This window comes from Schistocerca gregaria, chromosome 10 (genome assembly GCF_023897955.1).
Source record: "Schistocerca gregaria isolate iqSchGreg1 chromosome 10, iqSchGreg1.2, whole genome shotgun sequence".
Classification (NCBI taxonomy): Eukaryota; Metazoa; Arthropoda; class Insecta; order Orthoptera; family Acrididae; genus Schistocerca; species Schistocerca gregaria.
Window position 1 is genome coordinate 194,870,763 of NC_064929.1, and position 15,227 is coordinate 194,885,989.

The following is a 15,227-nucleotide window of genomic DNA, read 5'->3' on the forward strand; positions in this document are numbered from 1 at the left end:
AAGACACCAGGTGTAACTACAGTTAAAATAATCGAGTGCAGAGTGGCTGTTTTGTGTTAAGTGATACCTAATAGTGATGTTAGCCTTAAAAAGTGTTAGACGAACTTTTATCCTAGCTTCATGACAATGTTTTTATCACTGTCCAAGTGTTGATCATTTGCATTGTCTAACAATGCAGTTTATATTCATTTTTGAAAAGAGGTCTCTCTATTTTCTGTGTAGAAAATGGTTACTTTTGATGTGTATAGTGTAGTTTCAGCTCTCTGAGACTGCAGATGTGTGTGCAAGTTGCACTTGCGTAAGTGAGGGTGTGTGCGCGTGTCTACTGCTCACAAAGGTCTTAATTGCAGACAGCTATGATTGTGTGAATCTTTTTACGGTGCCTATCGCGGTTCAGCATCTCCCCTATATGGTGAGTAGCAACTTTCCTTCTCTCATATTGTTATATTCCATCCTGGATTTTCCATTGTTTGACTTACTCTTTATGAAAAATCATTGATTGTATCCCCATTTCATGTTGATTTCTTGTGGTACGAAGTCTAACTACATATGCTGCTTTGTAAAGCGAAGCCCAGATAACTTGACACGGGATTATTGGAGTTGCAAGTTGCCACCACACGGAAACCCAACTCCATTATTTGCATCCTCAGACAAATTTCATGACTTTACAGGTGGTGTCTAGTTAGTACATACCTGCAGCTAGTATGTTGCCAGGTGATATTTGCTGTGTAGGACAGGTATAGCGGCATCACAAGAAAGCAGTACTAAATTTAATATTTGCAATGTGTTTTGATAGCAAGGTGGATAAAATCATGCACTTCAGAATGTAGCTCGATTTTCCACAAAATTGTAAAATCACATTTGTCTCTGATATACAACGATGGGAAAAAATGGCAACACCAAAAAAGAGCTGTGCAACATAAATGAAATATGGTAAGCATGTTTCTACATCTGAAAGATGATGTCTACTCACATTTTGCACCTGTTGTGCTAGTAATGCCACTGTTGTTATTGTGGTCTTCACTATGAAGATGTAAATCAAGAATGCCTTTAAGGTGACAAAGATATAATTATCAACACCTCACTGAGTTTGAACGCGGTCGTGTAAGAGGGCTACAATTAGCTGGATGTTCCTTTGCCAACACGGAAGAAAGATTTGGCAGGAATGTACCCACTGTATACGAATGCTGGCAGCACTGGTCACGAGAGTGTAAGGTCGTAAGAAGAGCGGGCTCTGGATGACTGTCTGGCACTACCAAGGAAAAAAAAAAAAAAAAAAAAACCATCATATCAGCATACGGTTCTGGCACCTCATACAGTGTCTGCAGCAGCAATCCGAGCAGCTGTTGGCACCGGAGTGGCACAATTAACTGTTACAAATTGGTTACTTCAAGGACAACTCCGAGCCACATACTGTGTAGCATGCATTCCTCCAACCCCAGATCCATCTCCAATCGAGCACATACTGGACATCATCAGACGACACCAGCGTCATCCACAGGCAGCATTAACTGTCCCTGTATTGAGTGACTAAGTGCAACAGGCATGGAAATCCACCCCACAAGCTGACATCCAGTACCTTCATGACACAATGTGTACATTTCCATGTTTGGATATAACATTCTGGCAGTTACACCAGTTATTAATGTATCAGAATTTCATATTCGCAATGGCTACTCTTGTGTTTACATTAACCCATCGTACTGCAATGTTAATTACAGGGTGTGGCAGTACAACGTGCATTTATTATTAGTGAAGGTAAGCATTGGAAACAGGGGGGGGGGGGGGGCAGTAACCGGGGCACTGTCACAATCTATCTAAGTATACTTAATCATACATCTGCCAATGCTATAGTTTCCATTATGCAGCGTCAGGACTGCAGGAAATACAAAATTAAAAGAGAAGTTGGGTAAACGAAGGATTACATGTTTAAGGAACACACCTGAATCACTGTCATTTTGCTGATGAGACTGTAGTGTTTCCATTTGCTGCTGGTAAATGAATGGAACAATTCAACAGAATGAATGTGATTTATGCCTAAAATGTGTAACGAATACAAACAAAAGAAAATATGCAAATTAATTAGGTAATCATTTTTAATTTGAGGCAATTGAACATGACTGGATAACAGCAAGAAAGCAAACACATGAGCAAACATGACTTGCCATGCTTTTGACAAACTACCTACAGTTTCAAAATTGAACTTCCTATGTTTCTGAAAACAAAATTTTACAGTCAGGTGTTATCAGTTCTGACTTCCAGCAGTGAGGCATATACCTCCAATGTGTACACCATTCAAATACTAGACGCATGGCAGGAATTAATATGAGATACACAAAAAACACACTGACTGGGGAACAAAATACAATGGAAGACATAATTGTGATGGCAATGACAAAGAAATAACCGTGGATAGGACATAAAGCCCAATGAACAAGAGGTAAATGGACTGATAAATTTTTTTGCTCATTTGCAAGAAGTAATAAAAGATACAATGACCTGATTAGAGGTGGGTAAACGACAAGGAAAAATATTCAGAAGCAGCATGGTGTAGTTCAGCTGGAAACTAAAATGTACTTCGAAGTCTACAAGAAGGGCTGTACCCAATAGTGGATGAAACAAAATCCGAGGACATGCTGAAAAGTAATGCCTCTGCATTTTTATGTGAAATCTCACAAACTCTTTCACATATCTTTAAACATCATGTCTACATATTTATTTCCCAGTATAGTCACACTGGTGACTAATACATTTCTTGCAATGAGAGACCACTTTCTTGATACCATCACTGTAGGATCATCAACCTTGTTGACATAGTCACAACCTCACTTCTGCTTGCGCCACTCCATCACTATCAAAGTGATGTCTTTGGGGTGTTCTGGAAACACATGAAAATTAGATGGGCCAAGTTGAGATTGTATGGAGGATGATCGATGATATTGAATCAAAGGCATCAGACTGTTGCAGATGTCACAGTGCTAATGTGTGGTATGGCATTGTCATGCTGAACGAGAGGGTGCTCCATGCATGGACAAACTCTTCGACTTTTAAACTCTATTACAGTTTTCCATTTCTCACACACTTTCATTTACATTACACACTTCCATGTTAATGCTACAATTAGTCCTCCAGAGGCAGAGTGCTGCAAATGTGTAGACATAGCAAAAAACATGTAAGGTGTTAAGAATATTTGTTTTATTTAAAAAGAGGTAAAAGTTTTCACATAATTTCAGAGGCACTACTTTCCAGCACACCCTCATAGTCGCACAGTCAGTTTGGAAGCAAATTAATAAGTGAAGAAAATAGTGTTGGTGGTGGTAGCAATCAGAACTGTATTAATGTGAACATCAATGATATGTTGTTTCCAATGTGTAGTCATTACATCCTGCTGCCCAGCCCAGATTACTTAAGGGAATGCCTTCAGCTGAAAGTTACCACCACACAGTAGCAAAACTCCCTCATTTGCCACATCAGAAAATTTAGTGACATTACAAGATCCCTCACATCTGGCTACTACGAACCTGCATCTACACACTTCAGTCGCACTAATGTGGCCATTGTCGAAATCAATGCGCAACAGCCACACACAGATGTCAGCACTTGCAGTGGATGTTATCTAACGCACATCGGGGGATGAGGAAACCAGTGCAGTCATAATGTGGAATGAGCATAATCATTGCCTTTCAGGCCAAGGGTGGTAGCATTTCCAAAATGGCTTTGTTTCATGTGCTGCCATGGTTAAAGTACACCACACATTGAAATATGGCACCAAGGCAACTGTGGTGCACCATGGGCTGTAGATGACAGGGGTGAATGACAGCTGTGGAGATGCATCGGGCAAATAGGCACACTGCTGTTGAGCAAGTGACCGCCCAGATGAACCGAGCGGCTGCCAACAGTATCTCTTCAACCCCCATTCATCGAATGTTGCTGAATATGGGCCTCTGCAGCAGCTACCTGGTACATGCACCAATGCTGGAATTTGCACATCAGTACTGGGATTTGACATCCCCTGAGTGGTGACAGGTGAATCACTTTACGCTCCAACAGCCAGATGACTTAGCATGTATAATCCTGCAGCAATGATGGTCCAGAGTGAAGGAGGAAGCACTACGTCTGGGTATATTTATGTGGAATTCCCTTGGCAATCTCTTCATTCTTGAGGGCATAATGGATCTACGCAATTACGTGTCTATCCTTGTGAACCATGTCCACCCCTGTATGCAACGTGTTTTTCCTAAGAGAAATGGCATCTACCAGCAGGTCAATGCAGCATGTCACAGGTCACTGTATACATGTTTGGTTCAAAGGGCACCAATATGAGTATACAGTACTCCCCTCGCCATCAAAGTTGCTGGATTTAAGCCCAATCCAGGATCTGTGGGGACCACCTCGATTGGGCTGTTCACGCCATAAATCTTCAACTAACAATAAGAAACCTAGTGCAGCTGTCAACTGCACTGGAGTCAGCACGGTTCCAAATCCCTGTTGGTACCTTCCAGGACCTCACTGACTTCCTTTATATCCAAGCTGAAAAAGATCATTTATCAGACTTTGGACAGACTGGACCGTGCATTATAATGCCAAGTGATACTTGCTGTGTAGGACACATAGCAACAAGAGAGCTTTACTCAGTTTAATACTAATAGAGTGTACTGATGACAAAGATGCAAGGCAGTCAGGCCTCAACTAATATCTGATCTCTAAATTACTAGTGCAGGTATAATGGCACATTGTTAATCTTCTGGGGTTGTGAATTTTGTTTCTATGTATGTCAGGGACAAAAATTAGTGTCATTCAATAATGGTATGAATGTATAAGATTTGATCTCTCTGTATCCAGTAACCACTTCCTCTCTACTTTCAGTACACCAACTGTAAAATATATCCAGACATTTTTATTTAGAAATTTGATTATGAGACCCGAGTGTCATAAGAATGTGTCACATATTACAAATGTAATAATTATTTTACATATGAAATGAAAAATGGCCTCTAAATTTTAAGCAGCCATCCATTTAAGGAGCACATGTAAATATTTGGGATTTTCTTTTTATGTTTTCAGTGGTCAAATTCTCTTGCTAGAATTGAGTAAATGCACAGTGAATCTGTAATTATGACCTAAAAACGTGTTTGTCCCTAACCACCTTGGAATGTACAGCAACCACACAATTTGTGGCAGTATTCTTAGCATCACTGTTTGGCAGATACAGTCTTTTCCCATCTACATCTATACTGATCAAGAAGCCATAGTGTGACAATACAAGTACCACAGGTTCCAATCCAAATATAATTTTTCACATTCACACACTATTTGCTGCCTGTATATCAATGTATTTCCCAACAAAATGAGACTCGTACTCCAGCTGTGTCAATACAAGTGAAATTAGTAAACTATCAACATATATATGTACTGCTTTCATCAATAGCCAAATAAGCTATTTCCTAGAGACAATGTTTTTAATCAATGCAATGTTTCACTTGGCATTAGAAAATTTGAATACAAAGTTTAGAAGAAAAAACACAGCAATATTCCCTTTGCAACTGAATCAGTCTATTGATAGAAAACACAAGCATGTTTCTTAATACCATTCAAGATGAGTTTAGCTCTGTGATTTCTTCAAGTCTAAATGTACTATTCCCATACTAACAAATATTCCAGAAACCCGAAAGTGTCCATTTACAGTTGAACCAGAAGAGAGCAATACAGTTCCACCTTTCTCAAGATGTTTCAAGAGATTTTGACCATTTCCCTTGAGGATCAATGAAGAAATCACATTACTACTGCGCCCTGTAAAGTACCTTATTTCCTGTTACATCTGTCCACCCACCACTTTCTATCCAAAGGGAACCCAAAATAACTAATAGCAAAAATGATTATTACAATTTATCAACTGTAATGTGAGTCAACTTCTGGATAGATTGCTTAAAAACCTATTCACAACAAAGGTAATTCCATGGTGGACTTTTGATATTACTGATTGCTGTTTATTGTGCACCAGTGGTCACTGTATTTCTTGGCAGCAAGCGTTAATATTCAATCAGCATCAAAAAGTTTTAGAACTTTGAATGTACAAAAGGGCAAAAGTAACTCATAGCATGGGAAATGGATTATGAATAAGAGGGAGAAGTCTGAAAAATAGAAGACCACGAAAAGAACTTTATTGTTTTCCACCAACAAAACACAATCAACGTTTTCTTCTGAGTTGCAGAGAGTTTCTCCTGAGCCAGTTGGCTCGCCTGGATCCTCCCTTGGTCTGGCTGTAGCGATGACCCTTGCCAAGGCCACGAGACTTGCGGCCAGCAGAGGTAAGTCCGCGCAGCTCCCGATGCTTCATCACTGGTTTGCATATCCAGTTTATCTTAGCATCTCGGCGAATTGCCTGCAAGAAACAGACAATTTTTTTCCAGGTGTTTAATTCCCTTAAACAATCTTAAACAGCTGCAATATTATACTATTAAGTTCATATATATTAATGCTGACACACAAACTGATGTCAACTGCCACAGCAACAAAAAAATTTGCCACAGAAGTAATCTTATAAGTTAACTAACAGTTCTAGTATTGTTCTGGATCACAAACTACACCTCAAACATGTAGCAACTAGTACTGATCTTGAAAAAATCAGTTCAAAGCATCAGGGAATGCAAATGATACTTAAAACTCTGGTGCACACGAGGCAAAACATCCTGCAAAAATATAAAGTCACGCAGAAATGAATACCTAAGTTCTGTGAATCAATGAATCAGCAAAAGAATGCATTGTATACTTTTGACTGCTACTGCCTGCTCCCCCTCCTCTCCTCTCATGAAGAAAAGTATTTCCAAGTGTATAGAAGCTTTGGTTAACTTCTTAAGTGTATTGCTAAATCACAAGGGAGAAGTGATTCAGTGTCACCGGTAAAAGTACAACCACCACCTCCAAATTAAAAGGAACATCAAATGTTATACTGCCTAATTTAAGAAACCCACAGAAATAAAACAACCAATTCCAAAATCTATCACTTTGCCACTGTGAGTGTGCTACTTTGACACTGCCTTACAGGTTAAACTATTGCTAACAACAGAGACTTTAAATCTGCAACCTTGATCGCCTTTGGCATAAAATGCCAGATCGAACAACTAAAGATATCCTAATGGCAGTACGAACACTAAATGTACTATTTTTACATATCACTGTCACCTGGCACTTGAGCATAAACTGAAGAACAAAAAAGTGGCTTGGATATATCACTAATGCAATGGACCACAAACTGCTTACTTTTGAAACACACAAGCATAAATACGAATCCAGCAAAAAAAGGCACAATAGCTTCAGGAACTGAAACCAAGATTGTGCTGTGCTTTTGTGAGGATCACAGAGCAAGACATGACCAACCAATCACATCACAGAATCCGAGCACACTGTATGTGACATGTCAGCCATTCACATTATCCATATTTTCAATGCACTTATACACAAACAATAAAAAATATTTAGCATGAAACAGGAACAAAATGTATGTCCTAAAGTAATTTACAGAGTGTATAGAACCAAGTAAACTGATGCCATACCACAACCTTAGTGTTGAGGAAAGTTAACATGCTGGTTTCCTCAAAAGGGATGCTTGCAGCATTTTTGAAAGAATTCCTGCACTACAGTTCTGCCAGACAGACAGAAGTTTACTCACTTCAACAGGGGGGGAAAGTAATGTCTGTTTCAAGCAATATCCTCAACAGAACATACACTGAGGTGACAAAATTCATGGTGTAACAATAGTGTACACGAGGTATTAAGTGCAATGCATTGGTGGAACTGTCATTTGTACCCAGGTGATTCACATGAAAAGGTTTCCGACAATTATGGCTGCACAATGGAAATTAACAGACTGAACATGGAATGGTAGTTGAAGCTGGACACATGGGGTACTTCATTCCAGACATTGTTTCAGAATTCAATATTCCATGATCTAATACATCAAGAGCATGCTGAGAATACAAAATTTCAGACATTACCTTTCACCAGACAATGCAGTGGCCAATGGCATCAACGCAATGACCGACAGCAGTCGCCTTTGCTTAGAGCTGTTTGCACTTACAGACAAGCAACACTTACTGAAACAACCACACAAATGAAGTGGGATGTGTGACAAGCACGTATGTTAGGACTGTGTTGCAGAATTTGGTGTTAATGGGATATGACTGCAGACAACTGACACATGCCTTTGCTAAATGCATAATATCACCTGTAGTGCTTCTGCTGGGACTATCACTATATTGCTTGGGCCTTGTAGACTGCAGAACTGGCCTGGTCAATTGAATACTAATTTCAATTGGTAAGACCTGAGGATACAATTCAAGTGCAGCACAGACACCATGGACCCTATCTGCAGATAACACACACTGCACACTAATGGTGGCTCCATAATAGTGTGGACTGTGTTTACGTGGAACAGACTTGGTCCTCTAGTCCAAGTGATCCCATCACTGACGAAATGGTTACATACAGTTACTTAGACCATTTGCAGCCATTCATAGATTTCATCTTTCCAAACATGTCATTGGGTCACAACTGTTTGTGGCTGGTTTGAAGAACAATTTGGACAGTTCAGGCCAATGATGGCTATCCATCAAACATTTACAGGACATAATTGGGAGATAGTTTGTGCACAAAATCCTGTACCAGCAACACTTTCGCAATTATAGGTGGCAATAAAGGTAGCATGGCTCAGTATAGATGGCCATAATGGTAGCATCGCTCAGTATTTCTGCAAGGGAATTCCAATGACGTGCTGAGCCTATGTCACATAAAGCTTTTGAACTATATTGGGCAAAATGTGGTCTGAGGTATTATGACTTATCAACTTCAGTGTTCACTCAGCTAGGTAACCCACGAAATAACCACCTTAATTCTCTCCACATTCTGTGCGTGAACAGTAAGATCTTACAGAGTTTACGAAGTTCAAATTTCTTAATACATCACAGTTCTCGATACTGGTGGAACAATGTCACATGTAGCCCTTCTGCAACAATCAATGTGAGCATGCTACAAACTAGCTGCAATAAGCTACAATTGCTTAAAAATTAATAGTTTCATGAAATAGGAAATTTGTAATGTCATTAATGATTCCATCAATTGAGGCTTTGTCCTATAGCAACATCCTACAGAATTTCAATGTACTTGAGACAATGCCTATTGTTCCTGAAAAGCAAGGTTACATTTTCACTACTGTGATATAGGTAAGCCTGTCACCACAATCAGGTCTTTTGCTCTCACATTTCTACACTTCACCAATTTGCAACCAAATTGTTAACCTTACTTAACCTAGACCTTAGACTATGCTACAGATCAGTGTCACCACAACCAAGTGTTTTGTGTCAATTCAAACTGTATTCAGGTTCCAGCCTAACCACACACACTAAAATCACAAGACATTCGGAAAAATGGCGCAATGGCACACCCAGAAAGTGTTACGTATTCATAGAATAGCCAAATATTTGTGACAAAGAATATCATTTATGTGCCCCTCTGGACAAGTAAAACTTCATTAATACTTAAGCTAATATGCCATAATTCAGAATAATATATTAAAAACAAAGGTTCCAAGACTTACCAAGCAGGAAAGCGCCGGCAGACAGGCACATGAACAAAACACACACACAGAATTACTAGCTTTCGCAACCGATGGTTGCTTCTTCAGGAAGGAGAGGGAAAGACGAAAGGATGTGGGATCTTAAGGGAGAGGGTAAGGAGTCATTCCAATCCCGGGAGCGGAAAGACTTCCCTTAGGGGGAAAAAAAGGACAGATGTACACTCACACACACACATATCCATCCGCACATACACAGACACAAGCACATTTAGAAGAAAACTTAAGTATGGCTACAGTTGGCAACATTTCACCACTCCTTCAAACCCCAATTACTACTTGTGCAGCTGCTTTGTTGCATGGCCCAATATATTTCTGAAAAAACTCACTACACTGATATTCAGCACTCTCCTGCTGATGTTCATTACATGTTACAACTCCAACACTGCACTGGTGTGTTCTCCTGCCAACATATACTTTAAATGTTGCAACTAATCAAATGCTGCTTCAATGCATGAAAGACAAGTGGGAGCCTTTGATAGGACTGCAACTAATCAAATGCTGCTTCAATACATGAAAGACAAGTGGGAGCCTTTGATAGGACTGCAACTAATCAAATGCTGCTTCAATACATGAAAGACAAGTGGGAGCCTTTGATAGGACAACTTAAAATTTGCGTGCTTCTCATGACAATTATTCCACTCATTTGCCATGAACATATTCACATACTCAAATGATTAGAACTTTTGAAACAGCTTTACAATTGACACACACTTAGGCACCTACAGCTAGAAGTATTCATATTTACTATTTTCTGTACACTTTCACTGTTCTGTGCGTGGTTTTTGCACAAGTGTTAGTTGTTGAAAGTTAGTTGTTGAAAGTCAAGTCCAACAAATACAATTGCAGCAGCTGAAAACTTACCACGTGTATGGGTGAAAGTTACATAATAGATACCCTTGCATTCTTCATAGAGTATTTACAATATGTGCATACCCTGCAATTTTACTTTTATGATGGAAAATACTTTAAGTATGGGAAAGTGCCTTTCATTATGGTGTGGATGTCAATAGGCTGTACTACAGGACAATCTGTCACCATAACCATTACTTGCATTTACATTTGTTGGCTTCAACTCTTCAACCAAATTCTCACCTTACAACCTAATCTAGACTTGTGGCTACTCTATGGATCAGTATTATCTCAACCAACATTTCAAGTTGAGCAGTCCAGTCACTTCAACCACATACATTCTGAAACACATAGTTAAAGTTGTGCACATGAAAAAACACTTGTCCAATGCCACTGCCAGTAGTAAAAAAGTACTGGTTTATAGAGGCACCATCAGTTTTATGTACAGATCAAAGTGAATGTAAGTGTTATTGGACAGAGCAACATATCCCACAAAAGGAAATAAAAACAAATGCAATGGCCCTACGAGATTGGTTTCCAGCAGGAATCTGCACTAGATGTGGAGCCAGGAATCCCAAAACCCAATGAGGTATCAATTGGGAAAGACTTCCTCACTTATGTAGAGTAAAATATATTTACAATATACTAAACTGCTTAAGTCTATTTCTTGGTAGCAAATTTGTCTAATTCAATGTTGAACTCAATTGCAATGAACAGCCGTTGACCTAGACAGCATTCATGTTCTTTCTCAAACATACCCATATATTGAAAAGGAGAAACAATGTCAGCAGGCCAGAACTCTTAAAAAGAACCCACACAAATATTTCAGAGTAAAATGTACAACTTCATCTAGCCAATAAGCATGTAATAACTGACAGCATGATACACAATGTAAATCTGTGTCAAGTCAACACCCAAGGAAAAGTCAGGGCATCAACCCTTTTGTTATGTTGCAGTTTCAAATTGGCTTCATGCAACACACACAAATTTCACAACAGTTTGTTAATAGTCAAAATCCAAGGAATGTGTTCAAATATCATGTCTATTCAGTAACATTGATGGAACAGTCAACTCATTGTAGATGAGTGATACAAGTTCTGTTCTACAACCAAGGTCAGAGGACAAGTTAATAACAAAAGCTACAAGGAAATGACCTGGGTGTATCCTAGACAATGTGACATACATCAACAGAAGATTCTACCACAGCAATTTGCATTTCAATACTTTCCTCAATAACAAAACATAGGTCACAGAAGCAATTGTACAAATCATATTACACAAATAATAAACTTTTTGTAGAGAAACATATGTTCAAGAATACACTGCTTGAATTTTAGAAAACTAACCTTGTGAGCCGGATCCACCAATATTACTTCATAGTACTTGTATGTGGAATCCTGTGCAACCCAATAAGAGTTAAGCACTCGCAGACCACCACAACGCCTTCCAACTCGTTCCTGCAGGAAGTATTTCATACAATTAGTCAAATTCGAAAGATAAAAACGAATTTTATGAATGGTTTATGTGGTATCAGACATCCAAGGAAGATCACTCAATCATAGCTCTCAGTCCACTAGATATTTCATCATATACATCGCTCCTTCCGAGGTCTTTTGCAGAAAAGTAGAAGAAAATAACCCCAAAGAATTTTTCACGGCGTAGTCAAATTACAAATATCACAAGTAGCATTTCAATGCAGTTTTATTTAGCAGATTTTCGGAAACTGACCTCAGCAATGGACTGCAAGTTACGTGTGGGCTTCAGCTGGTTAACTCCATGGCTTTTAGGCTTTCCGTAAGTAGCACCCTTTGGTACAGGGCGCTTGCGACCACCTCGCCGAACACGAATGCGGTAGATGACAAATCCTGAAATATGAAGACGTTAGTATCTCGATGTTCATATGGATCAGTTTACAAAACCTATCGGAAATTATCAGTGGTACAGTATATCCCCACACAAAATGTAAGCGTGGTGCATGTACAAATCATCATCACTGGTAATTGTAGGGTAACACACAAAGTAGTCAACAAACCTTGTTTGGCTCTGTACCCTAATCTTCGAGCTTTATCTGGTCGTGAGGGTCTAGGAGCCCTATGCATTTTCGTCAGCTGTCTGTATTGCCAACATCTTATACGAAGCAAAAATTTCATAACATCACTTTGCTTCTTTCTATACAATTCCTGAATATACTTATAGGCCCCCATGGCCGACTATGGAATGGGGTACCAATCTGTAATAAAGCGATTAATATTAAAACCACGAAAATGGTATAATAAAATGATCATTAATATAAGCAACGCTTGACTAAAATATAAGAGGGTTATAAAATTTATGTGAACACGTTGCAGCCATGATCACCGAAATCTAGATAAATATTTAGGGTAGTAATTTCTTTAAACTATTACAGTAGCATACGGAACTGTTAACAAACACACATTACATTAATAATAGTTAAGAAAATCGCCATTGGTCAACAGATTGTGAATTTACAACCCGATACAATAATCATTACAAGCGTTCCTACCTTCCCAATCCTCTACGATCAACAGGAAAGAGATGTGTATGCCAAAGTTGTAGAAGGCATCTCAGAGCTTACATTCAGAGATATTCCATTTGTACGTAATGTCGGGAGACACTCCTGCGCGAGGGAGGACAAAAATATGTCTTTCGCAGCTAAGTAAAAAGGAAAATTAATAATTAAGTGAACATCTAATAAAAAAGTAATTCGGAAATGTTATGCTCCTACTAATTCTGTGTACATGTTTTGCTTACTATTGTTCCACAATGTGTCGAACTAGCAAAATTGTTATTGCGATGTCAGTCACAATAATACTCATTCAGTTTTGCTGTTTTATGTTAATTTGTAAATTCTTAATTGATAGTGAAAGGATATGGAACTTTTTTCTGAGTGATTGTAGAACGAGTAGGTAAGATGATTAACCCAGTTATTATTATAAATCAAAATGAAAAATGTATCAAAATCAATGGTGAAGCCTCAAGTTTTAAGTAATTAAATTGAATCTATTGAAATTACGAATAATTTCACAGAAAGGAAACCAGACTTTCAGTAACAGTGTAACACGTATCATGTAGGTGATCTTTGGTTGTCATGGTAACTGGTTTTATTCAGGCGCAAAAGAAAATTTGTTATGCTTTTACTTCCTTTCGTCTTCTGTTTGATTAAATCCGATTACATTTTAATAATAATTTCGTATAATGAGCAAGATTACACTCGTGCGGTTAGATGGAGACGCGAAACATGAAGTTGATATTCCGGTTGGTGAGACTATAATCGGTCGCGGACCAGTGATGCAAGTGAGTGCCGATAAATAAGAACAGATATATTGACATTTAGCTCCCAAAATATACTTGTAAATACACATGTTACGACAACACTAACTCTCAGAGCTGGTTGATATATGTAGTTCGCCAGTACGTTTACACTTCTGAGCCTACGCTTTGTAATAAATAATGTGCGTTTATTGAATATGGTGCTCGCAGCTCCAATTTTTTTTTGTTTGTTTTGGTTAAGTGTTTGAGTTTTAAGGAAAAGATGAGCAAGTTTATACAGTATGTACGTTTGTGGATAAATAAAGATTTAAACTGAAGGATTGAGTCCTTTGTGGAACTCACTACTTAAAATTTACCCTACTCCTATTTCAGTGGATATTTGTAAACACTGCGACTCGGTAGCTTGTTGAGTCTGCACTGAGATGAAATACGCCTTGTTCATAATGTAAATATGGCACAAAAAAATTAGACATTTAAGTTACATACTCTCAAAATGTTTCATGGTGCGATCCCTGACTCTTAATATATTCTGTGATGGAAAAAGTGTAGCTCAGAGATTCGATTTTCTTATCCATTGTTCTAAATTGTTAGTTGTGTTCCCTTTTAGTTTATTCCCATCCATGTTTTACAAACACGAGCAGATTTTTTTTTTTCCACAGGGTAAGGAATTTTGGAAAGTTGACCTCTTTTTAATTATTGGTGAAGTATATATTACTACTCACATTTCTAGCTCTATTGCAAGTGAACACTTGAATTAATATTATGGCTAGAGTATACAATGGGCCACCCATGCACAGATGTTGCACTACCTATGCTTGTATGATTAAGAGCAAATGTGATATTACTTTTTGTAATAGTAAAAACTGATCACTTATCTTCACCGATCCAGCTCGCTATCCCCATGATTTCATTTTAAAAAAGTCATATGAACATTGATTCACAGTTTAGCTGTTCCACAGTCTTAGATTTCTCTGATGGCCCTTTGTAAAGTTTTACTGCTTTTCAGTTTGTATCCAGGCACCTTTCTTTCTTTTCAATACTCAGAACACACAAGCATGTTTGATATTCATGTGCAGGTTGAGCATTACAAAAGGTGCCTGTGGTGTAGGGTACATCGGATTAACCAATACTACTCATTTGGTTTGACTTGCAATCATCGTAAAATTGCAGACATAAATCACTCATTGAAATGCAATATATATGTATAAAATTTGTTCTATAACAATTATGGATATGCATGTGTCATTGCATTCTTTGCACAACCCACATCTAAGGTTATGATCCAGGTTAGAATGTCACCACAAATAAGTTTTCCTATTTTTTGGCTTTGCCAATTCAAAATACAACAGTCATCTCCAAACCTACATATACCTTGGGATATGCTTTAGATAAGTCAGTCATCACAACCTACATTCCAAAATATTAAGACATGCAGAATAAATATTGTCAGTATTCT

General features: G+C 38.4%; 2 protein-coding genes across 2 annotated transcripts in view; one reads left to right on the forward strand and one right to left on the reverse strand.

Moving 5' to 3' along the window:
• Nucleotides 1–6,139: 6,139 nt before the first annotated feature.
• On the reverse strand, nucleotides 6,140–13,107 carry LOC126293411 (60S ribosomal protein L15). Its single transcript, XM_049986634.1, has 5 exons — nucleotides 13,005–13,107; nucleotides 12,513–12,710; nucleotides 12,209–12,345; nucleotides 11,827–11,937; nucleotides 6,140–6,382 (listed from the first exon to the last, which is right to left on the reverse strand). Exons 2-5 carry the CDS (start codon nucleotides 12,682–12,684, stop codon nucleotides 6,188–6,190), a joined length of 615 nt encoding a protein of 204 aa, XP_049842591.1. The 5' UTR covers nucleotides 12,685–12,710; nucleotides 13,005–13,107; the 3' UTR covers nucleotides 6,140–6,187.
• Nucleotides 13,108–13,538: 431 nt separating this feature from the next.
• Nucleotides 13,539–15,227, forward strand: part of LOC126293412 (aprataxin and PNK-like factor) — an 83,353-nt gene continuing 81,664 nt past the window's right edge. The window contains exon 1 of the mRNA XM_049986635.1: nucleotides 13,539–13,795. Coding sequence (XP_049842592.1) covers nucleotides 13,697–13,795 — 99 coding nt within the window. The 5' untranslated portion in view covers nucleotides 13,539–13,696. The remainder of the gene's footprint in view (nucleotides 13,796–15,227) is intronic.